General features: G+C 46.2%; 1 protein-coding gene across 4 annotated transcripts in view; it reads left to right on the forward strand.

The window, feature by feature from the left end:
• Window positions 1-887: 887 nt before the first annotated feature.
• Window positions 888-21,892, forward strand: part of OTUD5 (OTU deubiquitinase 5) — a 33,724-nt gene continuing 12,719 nt past the window's right edge. Inside the window, exons 1-3 of one of the 4 annotated variants that reach the window (XM_084790608.1) lie at window positions 890-1,938; window positions 2,068-2,180; window positions 15,751-15,844. In XM_084790608.1, coding sequence (XP_084646734.1) covers window positions 1,587-1,938; window positions 2,068-2,180; window positions 15,751-15,844 — 559 coding nt within the window. In that variant the 5' untranslated portion in view covers window positions 890-1,586. Of the gene's footprint in view, window positions 2,181-15,750; window positions 15,845-21,892 lie in introns of all 4 variants that reach the window. The other 3 variants (XM_084790609.1, XM_084790606.1, XM_084790607.1) reach the window with 3 other exon arrangements.

Raw genomic sequence — 21,892 nt, forward strand, 5'->3', positions numbered from 1 at the left:
CGGTTCATAGATTTCTTCCTGATATGGAATCAAGGTCCAGGATCCTTCTGTAGTACCATAGGTCTCAATTTATACAGCGCTTACTATGTGCCATGCACAGACCCAGGATATTTATTGACATTAATTTCTTTCTTTCTTTTTATTTTGGTTTTGTTGTTGTTGTTGGGCTGTTTGTTTCTTTGGTTGGTTTGGGTTTTTCGAGACAGTGTTTCGCTGTGTAGTCTTGACTGTGCTAGCCTCATTTTGTGGACCAGGCTGGCCTCGAACTCACAACGATCTGCCTGCCTCTGCCTTCCAAATGCTGGGATTAAAGGCGTGCACCACCACTGCCCGGCAACATTAATTTCTAACACATAGAGATTATTGCTAATTTATAGAGAGGTAGAAAGAGGACAGATTGGGTGTTAACTGACTTGTTCCAAACACTCAGACTTTTAGGGCCAAGCTAGAGCTAGTAGCGTTTTAGCTACTCACTATCAAGGGTTTTGCCAACACCCCTGGAAGACAGCAGCTGCTGACAGTGTTAGTTTGTAAATATTCTCTTCCAGAGTAAACTAAGGGTTTTTCTTTTGGGGGGCGGGGGAGGGGGATAAAGACTGTACTGCGCCTGCGCAATAGCCATGGGCTTGAAGAGGTCAAAGTGAGGGTACAGGGCTGAGGTGACAGAAAAGGCGCGTCTTTCCGCCAAACACTCGTCTGGCTCATGTCTGTCTAGCGGTTGGTCCATCTTAAGTGATGGACAGCATCGTTGAACCAATCACCGTAAGAGTACCTTTGTTGCCGGGGTGAAGTAGGGCCCGGACTCTCGAGTTTACAGATAGGTGGAACCGGAACTGACGCCATTGAGGGCAAACGCTCTGGGAATGTTGATATTTTCCTGTGAGTCTGAATGAGTTCCAAGTGGAATCCTTAAGGAATCGAGTTTTATTTTACGCAAGACAGAGTATTCTGTTTATTGATAGTACCGATGCCTGTGGGTCAGAACCTTGGGGAAAGTAAAGAACAGAACGGAACCAAAGAGAAAAGCTGGAGCCAAGACTGAAGACTTTGAAATTTGAGACGGAGGGCGCAAGAAAGCGAGCGCTCATCCCTGATTGGCTAGTGGGTGTTGTCGAGGCTTTACGCTGCTTCTTTGATTGGTTACTGTCTGCCACAGCGACGATTTTGCCCACGTACTTCCGAGCAAGAGGCGGGACTTGTGTCCTAGTGCGCATGCGTACAGCCCCGGGAGGCCCCACCCGGTAGTTCAAGAACCTGCGAAGGGGCGGGGCGAAGAGGTGCTTGTTTTGGTTGTGTTTCCTTTGAAGCAGAATCCCGGAACAAGGTAGCAGAAAGCTTGGCCGGACTTGGAGGGAGAAACGGCTACGACAAATTTGCCTTGGTGCCATCGTATTGGACTTCACATCCGGGATCTCCTCCGGGCGTGACCTGCGTACTGCCTACGGCTCTCGAACCGGTGCCCTGATCTCTTTATCCAGGCCTCGCTCTTCCCATCGTGCTTCGCGCACAACTGTAGCCCCCTCATCCGGGTTTTCTCCCGGCGTTCTCCGCGTCTGGTTTGCTGTGGGGTACTTGGCGGTGCCGCCATGACTATTCTCCCCAAAAAGAAGCCGCCACCTCCCGACGCCGACCCGGCCAACGAGCCGCCGCCGCCCGGGCCACTGCCCCCTGCGCCTCGGCGCGGTGGGGGGGTGGGCGTGGGCGGCGGCGGCACGGGCGTGGGTGGAGGAGAGCGCGACCGTGACTCCGGCGTCGTGGGGACCCGTCCCCGGGCTTCACCACCACCTCAGGGCCCGCTACAGGGGCCGCCTGGTGCTCTTCATCGTTGGGCACTAGCCGTGCCGCCTGGCGCAGTGGCGGGCCCTCGGCCACAGCAGGCTTCTCCACCACCTTGTGGGGGCCCTGGTGGCCCCGGCGGCGGTCCTGGTGACGCTCTTGGTGCGACAACTGCGGGGGTGGGCGCGGCAGGGGTGGTGGTGGGCGTGGGTGGTACCGTGGGCGTGGGCGGCTGCTGCTCGGGGCCTGGGCACAGCAAGCGGCGGCGTCAAGCTCCCGGCGTTGGCGCAGTTGGCGGGGCCAGTCCGGAGCGCGAAGAGGTCGGAGCAGGCTACAACAGTGAAGACGAATATGAAGCTGCAGCAGCACGTATCGAGGCCATGGACCCTGCCACTGTAGAGCAGGTAAGGACTGCAAGGTGAGGGGCAGCAAGACACAGCAAGTGGGTCCCCCACACTGAAAAGGAACCCACGGGAATGTTGTTTGAGATTGGTCCAAGAAACCTAGGTCTTGGTGGTGGGCCTGATGAAACCCTCTTTTTCCTCTCCCTCTCAAGGCCTTAGTTTCAGGAGCCCTAAGTAAGCTAATTCAAGATGAGGTTTGGGAGCTCTTTTGCAACCTTTATTTGTCAGGCCTGGTCCCGAGGTCTCATCTGCATGACTGGCTTTTGGGAATTCCTCAAGAGTTACAGGTAGATTGGAGCCCTACCTGAGAGGGAAGCTCTTGGGTCTATGGAAAGGACTTTGGTTCCTTTAAAAACAAGTGTGAGATTTTCTCTCCAAAGATTTCAACTAAGGTAGTGTGCTCAGAGATAGGCTTTAAGCATACCTAAGACATTTAAACCCTTAAAGAATCTGACATTCTTCATGTAGGGAGGGTCCTTGGCTCCTTCGCAGACGTGACAAGTCTGTCATGCATGCGGTCTCCTGGAGTGTCCTAAGCCTCTATTTGGAAACCTAGACCTCTCTGGGAGGTAAAATTCTTTACCTCTTAGGGGCAAAGAGCAAAACCAACGCCAAGGACCAGAGTTGATATCTCTCTCTCTCTCTCTCTCTCTCTCTCTCTCTCTCTCTCTCTCTTTCTCTCTCTTTCTCTCTTTCTCTCTTTCTTTCTGAGTGACGTAAGCTTGTGTTTTCTATCAGTGGCCTGAGACCTGCACCCTTGGACAGCAGGGTCCTAGGTTTCTCCTCAGAGATGGTGTCTTTGCCTCCAACCCTACCTTTCAGTCAGGGACCTGAGCCTTTCTTCAAATGCATGAGAGTCAGAACTGTGGGTCATAGTTAATGTTGATGGAAAGACCTCTTTGCTTTGGACTAGGGTTTTATAGGCTGGGACCTCTTCAGGAGCACAGCACTTACAAGTGTTCCAGGCAAGAAGGGTTTTTTTTGGGGGGGGGGTCATAAATTCCCCTAAGGATATGTGTCTTGCCAATCGAAACTGACTTCAGGGGTGGTGCAACATCTCGATTTTTTCCCCCTTCAGTGCATCTGGACTTCTCTGATTCCTAAGGGGCTGAGCTGTTACTGTCGTTGGAAAAGAACTCTCAAGTCACTAAACACAGGTTAAGTTCCTTGGAGGAAAAAAACCTGCGACTCTGTCAGGAAGCGCTCCATCTCTCCTGGAGAGCTCCCGCCTATTGACTTTCCAGATGAGGTCCCCATGCCTGGCACGAGAACTAGACCCCTGTCCAATCCCTGCCTTGTAAACTCGGGCCTCAGGATGTGAGCAGTGTGGAGACCCAGAGGTGATGTTAGAATCCCCCCCTCTACTTGAGGAACTTGAGGTGCTCTGATAAGAGTCCCTGTACCTTGCTTTTGGGACAGAATTCTAAGGGTCCTGAGGATGCAGTCTTAGTTACTGTCATCCCTTTCCAAGGCCTTTCAACATCACATCACTTGTTTGAGGAATTGATCTATACCTTAGGGTCTGACACCTGAATCTTTTGAGGCTGCCACTTGAGAGACAACTCTCTTCATTAGGAATCTTTTAGGAGCATAAGTCTCTTTGTGGGGGTGGGGGGTGTTCTTGAGCCTCAGAAACATGGGCAGGATACAATTCTGAGGGAAATAGTTTGGGCCTCTTTGGAGGTGGGGTCTGGATCATTTCCCTCTGGGACAAGAGATTCTTTGCCTTGGGGTCTGAGGCCTGAGTCCTTGCTTAAGCATGCAGCTCCTCCCACCACACCAGGTGATTCTTTCTCACCAGGGACAGGACATGAAGTCATCTTGAGTGTGGCCAGAGGCTTCTTTCTTTGGACAGATAGCTTGGGCATTCTGGTGTAACACTTCCTTCCCCTCAGGTCAGAGCCAAGAAGATTGTCAGGGCCTAGGACTAGAAGCCTGAGGCATCCCTTAAACCCAGAGAGGTTCTGACCCTATTTCAGTTGGTTCTTCCTACTTCTCTGGTTCTGGAAATTTCTCTCATATCCCATTTCCTTTTGTCTCAAGTTCTTCTATTTTACAGGGGGCAGAGTATGGTCTCAAATCCACTGTTATTGTTCCTTTCCTATCATTTCTGACAGCTATTCAGTCTAGGAGATTTTTTTTTCTTTTTTGTCTTTTTTTCTTCAAGACAGAGTTTCTCTGTGTAGCCTTGGCTGTCCTGGACTCACTCTGTAGACCAGGCTGGCCTCAAACTCAGTGATCTGCCTGCCTCTGCCTCCCAAGTGCTGGGATTAAAGGGGTGCGCCACCACCGCCTAGCTGGGTCCAGGAGTTATGAATCCCAGGTTCTTGTAAAGTTTCTTTGCCCCTTACAGAGCTATGTATCCTGGTCCCAGGGAAAGAGAAGGTGTGTTGTTTATAGAGATGCAAAAGGCCGCATTCTTACACCCCCTTGTAGTACTGCCCTTATATTTGTCATAAGAAGTTGGAAGTAAGGTCTGATGGACTGATGGAACCTGCTCTTCCCTATGTTGGGGGAAGCTTTCTGTTCTACTGTAGAGACAGGGGGAAGAAGGAGCCACTCCTATTCTCCCTGCCTCACCTGCCCCAACTTTGAGCCTTTTGAGGATGAGAAGAAGGGAGATTGGTTCTGCTGCCACAGTCTTGGTCCACAACTGTTTGAAGATGTTTATAACCTGGAGGCTGGATTGGTACTGACAGGTTTGATGATTAGTCTGAATAGTGAATCTGGTTGCAGGTCTATGAACATGTCTTCCTGTTCTCTTTCAGATTCTCCAGGAACCTTGGGTTGGGGTTCTGGGGAGATGATGTCAGAGGGTTCCTTTCCCAGGCCAGTTCTATGAAAATGTCCTCCTGTTCTTTTTCGGATTCTCCAGGAACCTTGGGTTGGGGTTCTGGGGAGATGATGTCAGAGGGTTCCTTTCCCAGGCCAGTTCTATGAAAATGTCCTCCTGTTCTTTTTCGGATTCTCCAGGAACCTTGGGTTGGAGTTCTGGGGAGATGATGTCAGAGGGTTCCTTTCCCAGGCCAGTTCTATGAAAATGTCCTCCTGTTCTTTTTTGGATTCTCCAGGAACCTTGGGTTGGGGTTCTGGGGAGATGATGTCAGGGGGTCCCTTTCTCAGGCATGGTCGCCTTTCTGAGAGTCAGTCCACTGAAAACAATGGCTTATAAGCATCCTGAGCTAGGAGACCTCACAGAGAGAGATGTTGGAGAAAGAGGCATGCACAGTAAGATAGTGGAAGATGCTAGGCTTAGCAGTGCAGTCACTATGTGGATTCTACGTCTCAGTATGTCACATTTTGCAGAATGAAACTACTATAGCTTCTGCTCTTTGTTCCTCACGTTCCTAACTCTCTTGGTAATATGAAATGAGGTGTCAGTTACCTTTGGGTTTTAGGGATTTCAAAGCCCCCGATACCTGAAGTTGATAGTCGAGTGAGTGTCTTTTGAAGAACTGGGTTCCTTCTCTTTCTTCCTTGCTTCTTCCCCAGCCATAGAGGTTTGGTGGGTAGGACAAAGCCTGTTTGGTAAAAGGCTTAAGAATGGCAGCGTTATAGCCAGCTATCAAGATCTACGGTTATATGTGGAAAGAAGTTGGCGTTTGGAGCTGGGCAAGCTAGAGTTCAAACTCCAGTGTTGAACTGTTTTGTTTTGTTTTGTTTTTCGAGACAGGGTTTCTCTGTGTAGCCTTGCCTGTCCTGGAGTCTCTTTATAGACTAGACTGGCCTCAAACTCACAGCGATCTGCCTGCCTCTGCCTCCGTGTTGAACTGTTTCATGATTGTAGAACTCTTATTTTAGAGTAAAAATACATCGGGGTTACTAGAGTGTAATTGTCAAGCCTTGCCTACTTTGTCCTTTTTGCTCAGGATGAGTAATTTGCCCCAAGACCATCTTATTTTCTTCCCAAGACTCGTTGTCCATTCATAGTACCTATCTCTTGGCATCTAGAAGCTTGCCCATCTGGAATCGAGTGGTTGACTGGTAAGGAAACATTACATGGTCCCTGCCCTGGCAACATGGATTTTAGTCCTTTTTCTACAGTAAACTTTGTGTGGTCTTTGGGCGGTTCCCTTTTCTGGGTCGCGGTTTTTAGTTTGTTTGTTTATTTTGGAGTGTTTATTTTTGGGGTGTTTTTTTTTTGAAACAGGGTTTCTCTGTGTAGCCTTGGCTGTCCTGGACTCACTTTGTAGATCAGGCTGGCCTCGAACTCACAGCGATCCGCCTGCCTCTACCTCCCGAGCACTGGGATTAAAGGTGTGCGCCACCACGCCTGGCTAGTTTGTTTGTTTTTTAAGACAGGGTTTCACTGTGTAGCTCTGGTTGTCCTGGAACTCACTCTATACATGAGACTGGCCTTGGAACTCAGAGATCCACCTGCATCTGCCTCTGAGTGCTGGGATTACAGGCGTGCATCACCACTGCCCAGCTTTGGTCTTGATTTTTCTACTTACTAAATGTATAATGTTGAAGAGGGTGATTGAACTCATTACCCTAAGAAAAAGTGTAATCTCATCTTTAATTTTCTGTTTTACACTCTTCCTGTCCTTTATGGAAGTTTATGTGGGACCCTTGGAACTGGGGATGTTACCTCTTCCACCTTTCTTGTTGTTTGTTTTTGAGACAGGGTTTCTCTATGTGATAGTCCTGCTGTCTTGGAACTTGCTCTGAAGACTAGACTGTCCTCAAACTCAGAGGTCCACCAGCCTCTGCCTCCTGAGTGCTGGGATCAAAGGTTTGCAGCAGCACCGCCCAGCTAGAAGATGCTCTGTGACGTTTCAGCCAGTGTAGCATTTCTCTCTTCCTCGGAGATTCTATAGGTTCTTCGGTGGTTTTGTTTTTGTTTTATTTATTTATTTGTTTGTTTGTTTGTTTGTTTTTTGAGACAGGGTTTCTCTGTGTAGCCTTGCCTGTCCTGGAGTCTCTTTATAGACCAGACTGGCCTCAAACTCACAGAGATCCGCCTGCCTCTGCCTCCCAAGTGCTGGGACTAAAGGTGTGCGCCACCATGCTGGGCTTTTGTTTAACAGTTTTATTGTGATGAAACTCAGGTGCACAATTATATGGATGTGATGGCTCAAGCCTATAATCACATCGTTTGGGAGGTTGAGGCAAGAAGATTGCCAAAAATTTGAGGCCAGTCTGGGCCAGTGTTGGGAGACTGTGTAAAATAACCAAAATAAAAAGTGTACAATTCAGTGGCTGTCAACATCGCCATCGAATTGTACTTTTGTCATCAGTTTTACAATGTTTGTAACATCATAGAAAGACCTTTTATACCTTTTAACATTCCCACCCCCATTCCTTCATCCCTTTCCAGCCCCTGGCAACCTACTAATTTGTCTGGATTGAACTATTATGAAGCAAATAGAATCATATAATAACGTAGGCCTTTATAACTTCGATTGTGTTGGTTACCATGTGTTCGGAGCACATCCATGGTATAGCATGTACTTTAGTTGTTCTTATTGCCAAATAATAGGATCTTGGTTTTTAATCCTCTGGTGGCCCAGAAATAGTTTTTGTTTTGTTTTGTTTTTTGTTTTAGAGGGGGTCTTGCTTCTCTTTCTTCTTTTCTGGTAGGTTTGCTTGGAGAAGCAGCTTGTCTGTGTTTCCCATTGGATGGATTGCCTGTGTTTATTACCCCTGGATCAGAGCCAATGTTCCTGGGTGTTTTGGGTGAGGGGGTGGTGTTGGCTCCAGGCTTGCTGGGACAAAGCTGTGAGCCCTAGAATACTAAACACCTCTTGGCCATGGCCTCTAAGAAGACATCTGTCCGATGCTGTTGCCATCCTTGCCTGCACCCTCCCCCCTTTATTGGCAGCTCTTTTACCCTCAGGCTGGGTCAGCAACTTCCCAGGCTGAGAGGAAGGATTCCAGGCCCCTACTGCCTTTTAATTCTAGTCCTCTCTAGGGAAGTGGATTGTACTGAATGGGAGCCATGCTGTGAGTTTCACAGCCACAAAGCCCTAGAGCTCACATACTAAAGGAGTGCTACAAGGGATATATTAATTTCCTATGGCTGTTGTGACAAATAACCATAGACTGTTTGGCTTAGAACAATGGATATATTCTGTTTTAGTTTTGGTGGTCAGAAGTTCAAAATAGGTTTCACTAGGCCAAAATCAAGGGTTTGGCACCTACTGGATGTGCTCCAGGGCAGCTAGGAGAGATTCAGCTTCTGATGGCTGCATCACTCCAGTCTCTGTCTCTGTCTTCACATTGGCTTTCGCTTTGTGTATGTGGATGGTTCCCTGTTTTGTATTAAATGGTCTCTCTCTATGAAGACAGTTGTCTTAGTTACTTTTCTTGTGACAAAAGCAACTTAAGGAAGGGAAGGGTTTGTTGTTACTTACAGTTTGAGGGGATACAGTCCATCATGGTGGGGAAGCCTGGTGGCAGGAGTGTGAGGCAGCTGTTCAGATTATGTCTACAGTCAGGAAGCAGAGAGATGGATGCTGGTACTCAGTTCTCTTTCTCCCCTCCTATTATTCAGCACAGGACCCCAGCCCATGGGATGATGGCATGTTTAGGGTGGGCCTTCACTCGTGTTAATGCTCTTGAAACTCCCTAAAAGGCACATCAAGATGTCTATTTCCTAGGTAATTTCAAATCTAATCGAGTTAACTGAGGATTATCCATTACAAGTCCACCCATTCGCAACTTGCCATCCAAATCTATTATGTCTAAATATTAATATTTTACTCATGGCCCTCAACATCTCATAGCAATCTTAAGGTAGATAACACATTTAGTTCATCTGTAAGCATAGTCAAATTCTTAGCAGTTCTAACGTTGTCCAAAATCCTGTGTTCAAGGCCTGGTGAGATGGTATATACCATTAATCCCAGCACATGGGAGGTAGAGGCAAGTAGATCTCTGAGTCCTAAGCCAGTCAGGGTTACATTGTGAGACTTAACTGTGAGCCTCTGTAAAATAACAAATAAAGCATGTTGCGTTATCTAATATAAGGTGACACAGAGCAAACATTCCCATTCCAGAAGAGAGGAATGGGAACATTAGCCAAGAAAGAGTAGATGAAAGTAAGACTGAGCTCAGTGAGGAAAACACTAAACCCTGCAATTCCTGTCCAACACCTGAACTTTTGATAGCATCATCTGTGTTCCAGCAAGCTGGATAGTTGTACCCCTCAGCTCTGTTGCTTTGAGCATACAGCTTTGTTTGTTTGTTTGATTTGAGACAGGGTCTCTCTGTGTAGCCTTGGCTATTCTGGACTCGATTTGTGGACTAGGCTGGCCTCAAATTCACAGTGATCCACCTGCTTCTGCCTCCCAAGTGCTGGGATTAAAGGCATGCGCCACCATGCCCGCCTCTACAGCTTCTATCTTGAATCAGCTTCACTCAGTGCCTAAGACAGCGGTCCTCAACCTGTAGGCTGAACCCTTTCCCAGGGTCAACTAAGACCATCCAAAACCACAAATATTTACATTACAATTCATAACAGCGAAATTACAGCTATGAAGTAGCAATGAGGTCACCACAACATGAAGAACTGTATTAAAGGGTCGCAGCATTAGGAAGGTTGGGAACCACTGTTCTAAAGTTTTCCTTGGCAGATGTTTTTGGCATCTCCAATACCCTTGAGGCCACCATTGCAAAAAGCATCACCTTTACAGCTTCATAAAATGGCCTCTTCGGGTGGGTGTGCTGGTGCACACCTTTAATTCCAGCACTCAGGAGGCAGACGTAGGTGGATCTCTGTGAGTTTGAGGCCAGCCTGGTCTACAAAGAGAATCCAGACCAACCAAGGCTACACAGAGAGACCCTGTCTCAGAAAAAAAAACCCAATAAAATAAAATGGCTTCTTAGAGCCTTATTGCAGAAAATCTGACCCTGCTACATGTTACCTGATCTCTATGGCTTTCTGAAACATTGGTGCAAGGCTGTTTGGTCACCTCATTGTTGAATTCTGTGTGTTTGAAAAACCAAGCTGATGTGGATGATGTCAAGTTATACTACTAGCTCAAAATATAGCCTAGTCCCCTTGGACTGCAGGTGCTGTGGTCGCTGTGCCTTGTTGACTGAAACTGAGGAAAACATTTCTCTATGGTGTTTTCTGCATTTTACTCTAGAAGCTCTGCTTTTTACGGGTTGTATGTTCTTCAGCTAAGTTTTCACTTTTATAGCCTGGAACCATTCATTCCTGGTAGGGTCTTATCCTCAAGGGTGGATGGATATGTGTGTGTGTGTGTGTGTGTGTGTGTGTGTGTGTGTGTATTTGGGAGTTAGGGTTTTTCTTTTTTCTTTTCTTGGTTTTTCAAGGCAGGGTATTTTTATGTAGCCTTGGCTGTTCTGGACTCACTCAGCAGACCAGGTTGGCCTTGAGCTCACAGTGATCCACCTGCCTCTGTCTCCTGAGGGCTGGGATTATAAGTGTGTGCCACCAAGCCTGGCTTAGGGTTTTTCTAACTTGCATAAATTTCATCACACTTGTAGCCACTTTATCCAAACCTGACTGCCTTCAGCTTTAAGGCAGTCAACTCTTTGCCTTGTCAAACTGCATATTTCTGTCCATAACTTTTTTTGAGTCGGGATCTCACATAACCCATCTCTATGTAGCTGAGGCTAACTTTGAACTCCTGATCCTCTTGTCTCTACCTCCCAAGTGTTAGGATCATAAACATAACCACCATAGCCAACTGGTTGATGCTCTTTTCTTCACGAACCTATACATTTTCCACATCTTGTATGTTTTGTGCACTCTCAATGGATTAATGCAGTAAACCACAGTGATAACTATACTAAGGCCTAGAGCTTATACTGACTTCAATTTTTTTATAAGTCACTTTATCTATTACTTAGGAGTTCAGCCTCACTCAAATGATCAGGCAGGCAGAAACGAGCCAGATTACTTTGCCAGACTACAAAACAAATGGCGTCTAGTCCTTGTACCTACCTGAGATCTCCTCAACCAGGACTTCATTGTTCACATTTCTGTCTGTATATTCTTTTATTCCACATTCCTGCCAGAATATACTTAAGCTCTACTTAAGCACTCTTCTCTAGCACACAGAACCAACCCCTTCCAAATTCTTCCTGCAAACCACCTCCAAATGCCTACAAATGGTATAATCAGGTATTCACAGCAGTGACCCCCACTTCTGGGTACCAACTTTATCACTTTTTTCTTGTTGCTATAACAGAATACCTGACAAAAGCAACGTGAGAGATTTATTTGGGGGATGCAGTCCATTCCAGTGGGCAAGACATGGCAGTAGGAATGTGAGACAGCTAGTCACGTCAGACCAGGGGAGAAGTGAACACTAATGAAACTCATTTGCCTTTTCCCATTTTTATTGAGCCTGAGACCCCAGCCTATGTTATGTGATGATATCACCCACATTCAAGTGATGAGTTAGACCTATCTGGAAACTTCCTAAAGGACACATCTCGAGGTGTCTGTCTGTCTGTCTGTCTGTCTGTCTGTCTCCCCTCTCTGAGACAGGGTTTCTCTGTGTAGCCTTGGCTATCCTGGACTCACTTTATAGACCAGACTGGCCTCGAACTCACAGTGATCTGCCTGCCTCTGCCTCCTGAGTTCTGGGATTAAAGGCATACCCACCACGCCTGGCGTTAGAGGTGTCTCTTAAGTTATTCCAAGTCCAGTCAAGTTGAAAAAAATGAAGCCCCACACTTGATTGCACTCAGGCCCCACTCAGTGTTCCAGGTGACTTCCCTATCTCAAGATTTTCAACATAATTGCTTCTGCAAATATCCTTTAAAAAATATTACACATAGGGCTAGAGCACTGTCTGCTCTTCCAGAGGTCCTGAGTTCAATTCCCAGCAACCACATGGTGGCTCACAGCCATCTATAATGAGATCTGATGCCCTCTTCTGGCCTGCAGGAGTACACCTTGGAAGATATATATACATTATATATATTTTATTGGGAAGATTATATACATATAATACATGAAAAAGTATTACACATACAGGCTCTAGGCATTAGGTCTGATATTTCCAGGTACACGTGATTCAACCTAATCCAGATCAGGGAGAGGATCTCCTACTGCAGGGTGTAGTGCATACCCTGGTCTTACCATGTTTCTCACTGCCCTGAAGCAACTGGTTTGATAGTACTTTGTAAAGACAGTTATAGCCAAGTGTGGTGGTAGACTCCTTTAACTCTGGAGACATAAGTTTGAGGACATCCTGGTCAACATAGTGAGTTTGAGGATAGCCAGTGGCACTTAGACCTTGTCTCACCACCCCTCCTCCAATCTACTGGCCAAAGTACTGCCTACCATCCCACTTACTAGGAATCTTGTGTTCCATTTCACAGATTGGAATATTGTGTCTCAATGCAGTTCATCACTTGGCTTTTATTTGGGCGAGCTGCACTACAACCTAAATCAATTGGGTTCCCCAGCCTGTTCAAACTTCTCTTAGGCCTTTAAACCAGGAGATTGTAGGGTCCTGTCTCAGCTCCTGGGATTCGATGCCATGGTGTTCAGAGAGCTTTGTCCAGTCCCTTTGCAAAGGCTTAAGAGTTAGGGAGAAGTTCTGCTCCAGGCTTGGCCTTGAGCTTGCAAAGTTTGGGGCTGGGACTTGATCTTTTTGGGTCAGATCACAAATACAGAATAAACCTATAGATTGTTGGACTATTCTCCAGCCCTCCAGCACTTCCTAAACATTTTCTTCTCAAAGTGGGAGAGGGAGGGAAAGAGAGGAAGAAGCTAGAGCCATAGCTTTTCAAACTGGGGTGCCAAACCCAGGGGACGTGTAGCGATCCATCCTCTAGATGCACCCTAGTTGCCACTCAGTGACCTAGGACCCACACCCTGCTTGTGAAAAGGTCTGTCTATTCAGACTTCCTTTATTTTTAGAGACAAGCCAGACTGTCCCCAGGACTTGCTGCCAGGTATGTGTCACTGCTCATGGCACATTGTGTATTGCGTCTATACTACCAGGCTTTGCTAGTACCCAAATTGCAGCTCCTTTTTGCTTTTGTAAAATGGGGATAACACTTCCTGCCACTTGGGTTGTGGTGAGGAAAATTAAATGAGGTCACTTTTGTATCTGGCACCTGGCATGGGACAAAGCACTCAGCTAATATGAGTTCATCCTCCTTCCTGGCTTTTCCCTGCTTTGCTGCCTAGTCTTGCTTGTGTCTTTGCTCTACTGTACACATTGTCAGGCTCTGAGCATCTCTGGTGCTTAGTGGCGAGGAATGACTATTTCTATGTTTGCTTGGTTGGTTTTTTGAGACAGGGTTTCTCTGTGTAGCCCTGGCTGTCCTGGACTTGCGTTGTAGACAGACCAGACTCACCTCGAACTCATAGCGATCCACCTGCCTCTGCCTCCTGAGTGCTGGGATTAAAGGCTGCGCCACCACACCCGGCTGCAGCCCCACTCTTACTGTGAGTAGTCATTGCTTATTTCTCTACCCCTCCCCTAGAAGTTTATCATGGTAGAGACCAAGTCTGATTCATTTTGCTGTCTTCACTGTCCAGCCCAGGATGACTCATATATGGGGAGATGATTAGTTAGGAACACCCCCCCCCTTTTCTCTTCTTATCCCTTCTTGTATTTTCCTCCTATACATGAGAGAATGCTGTTCTGTCTCTTGTGAATCTCCCTTTTGTCGGGTGTGTAGTAAAGTTAAAAGTTTCTTTTTTCTGGACATCCCCTTCATGGGCTAGGCCTTGTGGTTCTGGGAGATGGCTGATGACGTGGGCAAGGATGAATTTGGAGTAACTAGCTGGTGTGCTGGTGCACAGCCTCCAGGGCAGGAGGAGCACCTGCGCTGCTGGGAGGTTGTGCACAAACAGGTGTGTTTGTGCTGCCCAGAGACGCACATTAAAGGCTTACAGGTGTGTTTGTCATCTCTGCAAACGAAACCACACGTTCCTGATGTGGTAGGCCCTGAGGGTGGGGCTGGCTAGGTTTTCCCTTGTCCCTCTTCATCCTCTGTCTGGTCACTCACCTAGGACTTTTTGAGGGTATCTCCTTTGTGTGTGTGTGGGGGGGATGGGGGGCTGGCCTCATCTCTGCCTCCTGAGTGCTGGATTAAAGGCGTGTGCCACCATGCCTGGCTTGTATGTCTTTTTATGCTGGTCTCTTCTCCTTTTATGTTTAGTGACCACCTCACCAGTATGCTATTACAGAACCTCTTTAGGTCCTGACAGAATTCCTGATCTCTTGGCAAATGTGTCAAGTAGACCAAATGCTTCCCATTTTTGTAACTGGTATGACAAGTTTAGGCAGCTTACCTACAACCAGGAAAACAGTACAGTAATGGAGCTGGCTGGCTTGAAAAGCAAGGATTTAGACCTCTAGACACTATGCTCACTCTGCCAGAGATCTCTCTTGCTTTTTCAAGGACATGGGCTCTACCTATTTCCTGTGGTGGAGTACAAAAATGGCCCTTTGTGGTCATCTTTAGCTGGGAGTCTGTAAGTTCCTAGGCAGGGTAATGTCCCTTAGGAACAGGCTTCCTATTTTGTAGTACAGTCCTGTTGCCAGGTCAAGCTGTGTGCTTCTGGCAGCCAGCAGAGGGCGTGAGGGGCCTGAGAAAGATCTGCTTCTTCTTGTTTTGAAATGGAAATGTCTTAAGCTGTCAAGGTCATCATCTATTATTATTATTATATTTTAATCTGGAAGCATGAGCTTGTATATGTCCACTTAAGCAAACCTTTGGAATCACATGTAATTTGAAATTTAGAAAATGCTCAGAATTTGGAAAAGTTCTCTGTTTAGACTTTGTATTATGTAATACTTTAACAGAGGCTGGAGTGGCACCTCGTGATCATGTGTCTAAATATTTTTGCATGGAAATGTTTGAATCTTCACCCTCAAGTAGGGTATTTTGGTATATTCTATTCGGGTTAGGTGGGACATGAATTAGATTAAGACTTTGGGTTTGGGTTTTCAATATTTTTTCAAGTCTCTTGATGTTCAAAACATTTAGGGATTGGAATTTTAGATGAAGAATTGTATATCTTATTGGGAAGAAAGTTAAGAAAAATCATCACTAGCATGAATACTTCGGGATTATATTTTATTGTCTACTTTTTTCAATTTTGTGCTATATATATGCTTGTATACATATGTAAATGCTCATTTAAATATATATGTAAATGTGTCTGGACACCCTTGAGATCATACTTGGCTCACTTTCTGCCTTACACAATATATCTTAGAGAATTTCCCAGATGTTTATAGGGTCAAGATCCAGGGTCTAGCTAGTTACTCTCCTCAGCATCTTCCCTGGGTGAAACCTGATGATAGAGAACCACATTCTCTATATAGGCACTTATGGGGTCTAGGCCTCTGGCTGACTGGGCCAGGTCTTACATGATTGAGAGCAGGGATCTGAAGCAGATGAAGATCCTGTTTTCAGTGGGTCTGGGACCTCTCTGGGATTAATTTTGTTCTTGTCCACTGACTAAGTCTCCTGGTTTGTGGCCACAGAGTAGTTAAGAAGGGTTGTGAATTTCCCAGTATCCTTTTGGCTAATCTTTTGGTCCTCTCAGGAACTTGAGGGCAGGACCCTGGGGAGGGGGTACAGGTTTCCCTGTTGCTGATCCTTCCACTCTTTCCTACAGCAGGAACACTGGTTTGAAAAGGCCTTACGGGACAAGAAAGGCTTCATCATCAAGCAGATGAAGGAGGATGGTGCCTGTCTATTTCGGGCTGTAGGTGAGTCTGTATCAGCTCTGAGGGCTAAGGGCTTAAGGCTTCTGGGCTGTGTGCCAGTAATCAGTAGCAGCCCCTGAGACAGGAGTGAGGCAGAGGTACTTGGCCTCTGTTCTTGGACTGTGTTGAGTCAGTAATAATAACAGCAATAGTAATGATAAAGTGACATCATTCAGGGACGTATTGCTCTGTTAAGACTACAGGAAACTCTTTCTTTGGTTAGTTTTTCTTTTGTTGTTTTGTTTTGTTCTTTGAGACAGGATTTCTCTATGTAGCCCTGGCTGTTCTGGAACTTACTCTGCGGATCACATCGAACTCACAGTGATACCCCCTGCCTCTGCCTCCCAAGTGCTGGGATTAAAGGTATGTCTCAGAAGTGGCGAGTGACTTGCTCAGGGTTACACCAGAAGTATGTAGTAGTCAAGATTTATTTATTTATTTTTGTTTTTGAACAGGGTTTCTCTCTGTATCCCTGACTGTCCTGTACTCACTCTGTAGACCATGCTGGCCTCAAACTCACAGAGATCTGCCTACCTCTGCCTCCCAAGTGCTGGGATGATAGGTGTGCACCACCACTGCCTGGCTGGTAGTCAAGACTTTTGTATGTGGGATAACCATATCATATTGTTGATGCTTTGGTATGTAAGAATTAGTGCCTAGAGTTTTCTCTGGTGTGGTGTATTGGGGATGGCCTCTGTTATATGCCTATACATGTGCTATGTATGTGAAATTGGGCGTGGGTGAAGCACTTGAATCCAAGCAGTTAGAAGGCAGAAGCAGGTTGGATCTCTGAGTTTAATCCTGGACTAAATACCAGGTTCCATGACAGCCAAGGCTATATTTGTCTTGTCTCAAAACAAAACAAAAAACCCTAGATCTTTACAAGTTTCTACATTAGTTTATTTTTTTCTTTTACCTTCACAAAAATAGAAAAAAATAGTGAATTCTTTGAGACTCAGTGATCTAGGAACAAAAGTGATTAACCCATGGATAGCCTTACTTTATAAACTACCCTGCCCGCTCTTTCTCACTCTCCTGAAACAGTATTTTTATGTATAACTTTTGACACTGGGTTATTTCTTTTCATAAGCATTTCTGTAGGTTTCTTTTCTTTTCTTTTTTTTTTTTTTTTTTTGTTTTTGTTTGTTTGTTTGTTTTTCAAGACAAGGTTTCTCTGTAGCCTTGGCTGTCCTGGATTCCCTTTGTAGGCCAGGCTGGCTTCGAACTCAGAGAGATCCACCTGCCTCCAGAGTGCTGGGATTAAAGGTGTGTACCACCACGCCCAGCACTGAGATTATAGGTGTGAGCCATTATGCATAGCTAAGAATTAGTAAATTTTTTTGTTTTTTTGTTTTTTCGAGACAGGGTCTCTCTCTGTGTAGCCTTGGCTATCCTGGACTCCCTTTGTAGGCCAGGCTGGCCTCGAACTCAGAGAGATCCACCTGCCTCCAGAGTGCTGGGATTAAAGGTGTGTGCCACCACGCCCAGCACTGAGATTATAGGTGTGAGCCATTATACATAGCTAAGAATTAGTAAATTTTTTTTTTTTTTTGGTTTTTTGAGACAGGGTCTCTCTGTGTAGCCCTGGCTGTCCTGGACTCCCTTTGTAGACCAGGCTGGCCTCAAACTCACAGTGATCTGCCTGCCTCTGCCTCCTGAGTGCTGGGATTAAAGGTGTGTGCCACCATGTGCTGCTGGATTAGTAAATTTTTGAGACTCTATTAGTCTTGGCTGCTCTGGAACTTTCTGCATAAACCAGGCTGGCCTCATACTCTCAGAGATCCACCTGCCTCTGCCTCCCAAGTGCATTAAAGGCATGCACCACCAAGCTTGGCTTAGAATTTCTGAATACTAAGCCTGAGCTAGATCTTCGAGTGCCTTGTGGCTATGAATCTGACTGAACAGGTAGTTGTGAAACTCCATATAGACATGTAGGGAGAATAGTGTGGCCTATTCTTCTCCCATACCAGTGGTTCTGCTGTCTTCCAAGGAAAATTGTTCCTTGGCATCTTTGAGAAGATCTGGCTTTTAGTGCTAGCCTGAGTTTATAACTGCTATGTGACTCTTAGGCTGTTTCCCCATCTGTGAAATGGTGGTGCTCCCTGGGGCTCCATCAGTTCTTTCTGGATCTGGTCTTAGTTTCTTGTGACCCCCATGTCTGTTACAAGCTGGATTGGTTTAAGGTACCACTCCTGAGCAAGTGACACTTCCTTCTGGACCCTCTTTCATTAGTTGAAGAATGGCTTAAAAGACTCTACTGTTGTTATAGTTTGATTTTTTTGTTAATGGTTTGATTTACTTTGGCAAATCCCTTTAATGCTTGATACATAGTAGGTCATCATGGAACAGTAACACTGGTAAAGCCTAGCTTTTTTTCTCAGTTGTGTCTCAGAGCCAGAAAGGTTTGTGGAATGGGTGGGACAAATGGCCACTTAACCCCCTTCTACCAAGCAGAAGGTATTCAGGTAATGGTTTCTGTTGATTTGGAGAAAAATCCCAACCCTTCTACCCATCTAGCTTGAAGTTATGTCCTCCTTCGGTTTTTTGTTTGTTTAGTTGCTTGGGTTTTCAAGACAGAGTCTCAAGCCAGGCATGGTGGAACACGCCTTTATTCCCAGCATTTGGGAGGCAGAGGCAGGTGGATCACTGTGAATTCGAGGCCAGCCTGGCCTACAAAGTGAGTCCAGGACAGTCAAGGCTACACAGAGAAACCTGTCTCGAAAAACAAAAAACAAAACAAAACAAAAGGCATGGTCTCTGTGTGTTAGCCTTGGCTGTTCTGGACTGACTTTGTAGACCAGGCTGGCCTCGAACTCACAGAGATCCACCTGCCTCTGCCTCCCGAGTGCTGGGATTACAAAAATGTGCCACCACATCTGGGGTTTTTACTAAAGAGAGAACTGAGTTTGAAGGTACCTTGGGGATAAAAGGAAAGCAGAGAATGAAAAGGTGAGGACCTATTAGTTTCTGGGCCCTGCATTAGCCTCAGGCTGCGCATAGAAGAAGCAAGACTTCTGTTGAGCATCTGGGCTCAGATGTTCACTGAGGCAGCGTGGGGCTATTGAGGACCTGGTATGAAAAATAACCCACATCAAGAGCAGCTTTTGTACGCCTGTGTCTATTTAGCTACCTCTCCACCCCCCCCCCCGCCCCATTTGGGGCCTTCCAGTAAGGGGCCCAAGCATACAGGAAAAGCTGACCACAGCAGGTTTAAGGCCTTTCCTTATCAGCACTATGGCTGCACATTTCCCCTGACTGGGCTGCCCTCAGCTTTTCTCTGTAAAACCTCAGAGGTCCTATGGCCTCTCCCCTGAAGTACATGGATGGCCCCTGGTCTCTAGGCCACCTCTAGAGGTTTCCCTGGTGCAGAGTACACAATACATGTGCCGGGGAAGGGGACTTTGTCCCCAGGCTTTCTGTTGTCCCCCTGTTTCTAGCCTAGCTTGTATAGGGACAGATGGCCATTACCTTAGGCTGTCCACAAAGGCCTGCAGGCGTTATCTTCTTACCATATATGGAATAGTAGAGGGGGCATGGAACTGACAGCTGGAATTGAGTGAATTGCTTACATATATCTCACTTGGTTGTTTTTCTGACCCTGCTGTGTGCCACACATTCAGCTGGGTGCTTCAGAGCTTCCTGAAGATTTTGGATCATTATCTTATGAAATAGAATTGGTTGAAACTCTGAAAAGAAGGGCAGAAGCTATAGCTCAGTAGTGGAGTTCTTGTTTAGCATTCAGGAGACCCTGGATTTGATGCCCAGCACTGCCAAAGATAGAAAGGGAAATGGCAGTGATAGAGTTTGTATGGAAACACTTAGATGTCCAAAGATCCTACGAACTCCTAGCTGGGCAGTTCTCAGTGTGTGGGTTGCAACCCCTTTGGGGTCAAAGGACCATTTCACAGGCGTCGCCTAAGACCATTGGAAAACAGATATCTACATTACAATCCATAACAGCAGCAAAATTGCAGTTATGAAGGAACAACGAAAATAGTTTTGTGGTCGGGATTACCATGGCATGAGGAACTGCACTAAAAGGGTCACAGCATTAGAGTCGCTGTTCTAGCTTCTTAGTTTGTCTGCTCTTTGACTTCTCTGGACCTTCCTTTTTCCAACTAGAACCATTTATTCTTCCATTGTTGAGAATCCTACGCAGGTGGTTTTCTGTCTTTTGTTTTGCCTCTGACATCCTGACAGCACTTTTGAGCCAGTATCAATTGCTTGTACCCATTTCTCCCTGGCACCTCCTCCTAGATATTTTTGAGCATCGCTGAACTCTTGGGTGGAGGTGGGTATCCTGTGGCCCACCCTGCCCCTGCTGGCCTCAGATAACCACCTCCTAGAAACACGAACTTCAATCCCTTTCCCTCCATTTGCCTTTGACTCAGCAGAAATGTCTAGCTCTGGCTGGCCATGGCAGCGGTGCTGGCCTTTGAGCCAAGTGGAAGCCACATAGATGTGTCTGCATGGGCTTCAGAAGAGAGTAGCTGGGGCTGTGTATTATGGCCCAGAAGCATTAACCAGGCCCACTTCTCTTTGGTCTTGGAACAGGGATCATCAGTATTGGGAAGGATAGCTCTTAGATCATTTTTGAAATTTCACTTTTTATTGTTTGTTTGTTTGTTTGTTTTTGAGACAGGGTCTCACTCTAGCCCAGTTTAACCTGGAACTCCTTTGGTAGACCAGGTGCCCTTGGGCCTTGAACATATGACACTCTTCATGTCTCAGCCTCCTGAGTATTGGGATTACAAACCTATTGGCACCATGCTTTAACAGTTTGTTTGTTTGTTTGTTTGTTTGTTTTGAGACAGGGTTTCTTTGTGTAGCCCTACCTGATCGAGAATTTGCTCTGTAGACGAGACTGGCATCCAACTCAGAGATCTTCTTGCTTCTGCCTCCCAAATGCTGGGATTAAAAGTGTACACCAACAACCTTAGATTTGACAACAACTTTATAAAATGAGAAACTGAGGCCTTGAGAAAAAGCCAGGACCCTGTCTTACCTAGATCGTTGAGCCAATGTCAGAACAGCAGTATTTGAGATTGTATCAAGACATAGGAGATTTCTATGTGCTATTTTCTATACACCTGTCTCCTTTGAATTCTCTGTGCTCAGCATCATTGTATTTTCCCAGTTTTACCATGGGAATCCTCAAGCAGAAAAGCATATACCTCAGATTGGGGGTGGGGATGGGACTGCCCAAATGTCTGAGGTTGTGTGTCTTGCTCATAATCTGTGCCCCAGTGGGACAGTTGGCTGTGCATGCCCTGTCATACTGTGACTACTTGATAGGTGGGTGGAACTTTTCCTGGCTTCTTTTTCCACAGTGAGGCCAGGGTTCTCACAGGAGCAAGAGAGCAGTGGAGAGCAGCCGAAGTTGCTGTTGCCCCTTGCTGCTATATCTCCCTGCATTTGTGTGGTTTGTTTTTAGGTTCTCCACAAAAGCCAAGCTTCCTTTCTTAAACATGTACATGCCATATTATGTATATATGGAGGTCAGAGAAGAATGTGTGGGAGTCTGTTCTCTCTTTCTTTCCACCAGGCAGGTTGTAGGGATTGAACTCTGGTTGTCAGTCTTGGCAGCAGGTGCCTTTACTTCTTGAGCCATCTGCATAGCTCCTGAGTTTCCTTTTCTGTTTTTAGCAGAACTTAATGGTAGGGAAATAGTCAGGGAGCAACCTGAGGAGTCGGTGCTCCCCAGGTCCCTCTAAAGCATTTATAGCCCTTTAGAAATAATTTGAACTTGAGGCGGTGAAGTGAAATGGGTCAGCCAGTAATGGTGCTTGTGCCGAGCCTGGCAACCAGAGTTCAGTCCCTAGGACTCAAGTGCTGGGAGGAGAGAACTGACTCTCAAGATTGTCCTCTGAACTGTACATGGGCTGAAGCATGCAGACACACAAAATAGATAAATGTAATAATAAAATAATAACAATAAAGAATTGGGGCTGGAAAGATGGCTCAGTGGTTAAGAGCACTTGCTGCGATGGTGCACACCTGTTTTTGGATTTTTGGGACATTGTTTTCCTGTATAACCAACTGCCCTGGCTG

Source organism: Acomys minous (assembly GCF_964271855.1).
Source record: "Acomys minous genome assembly, chromosome: 7".
In the NCBI taxonomy this organism is placed as follows: Eukaryota; Metazoa; Chordata; class Mammalia; order Rodentia; family Muridae; genus Acomys; species Acomys minous.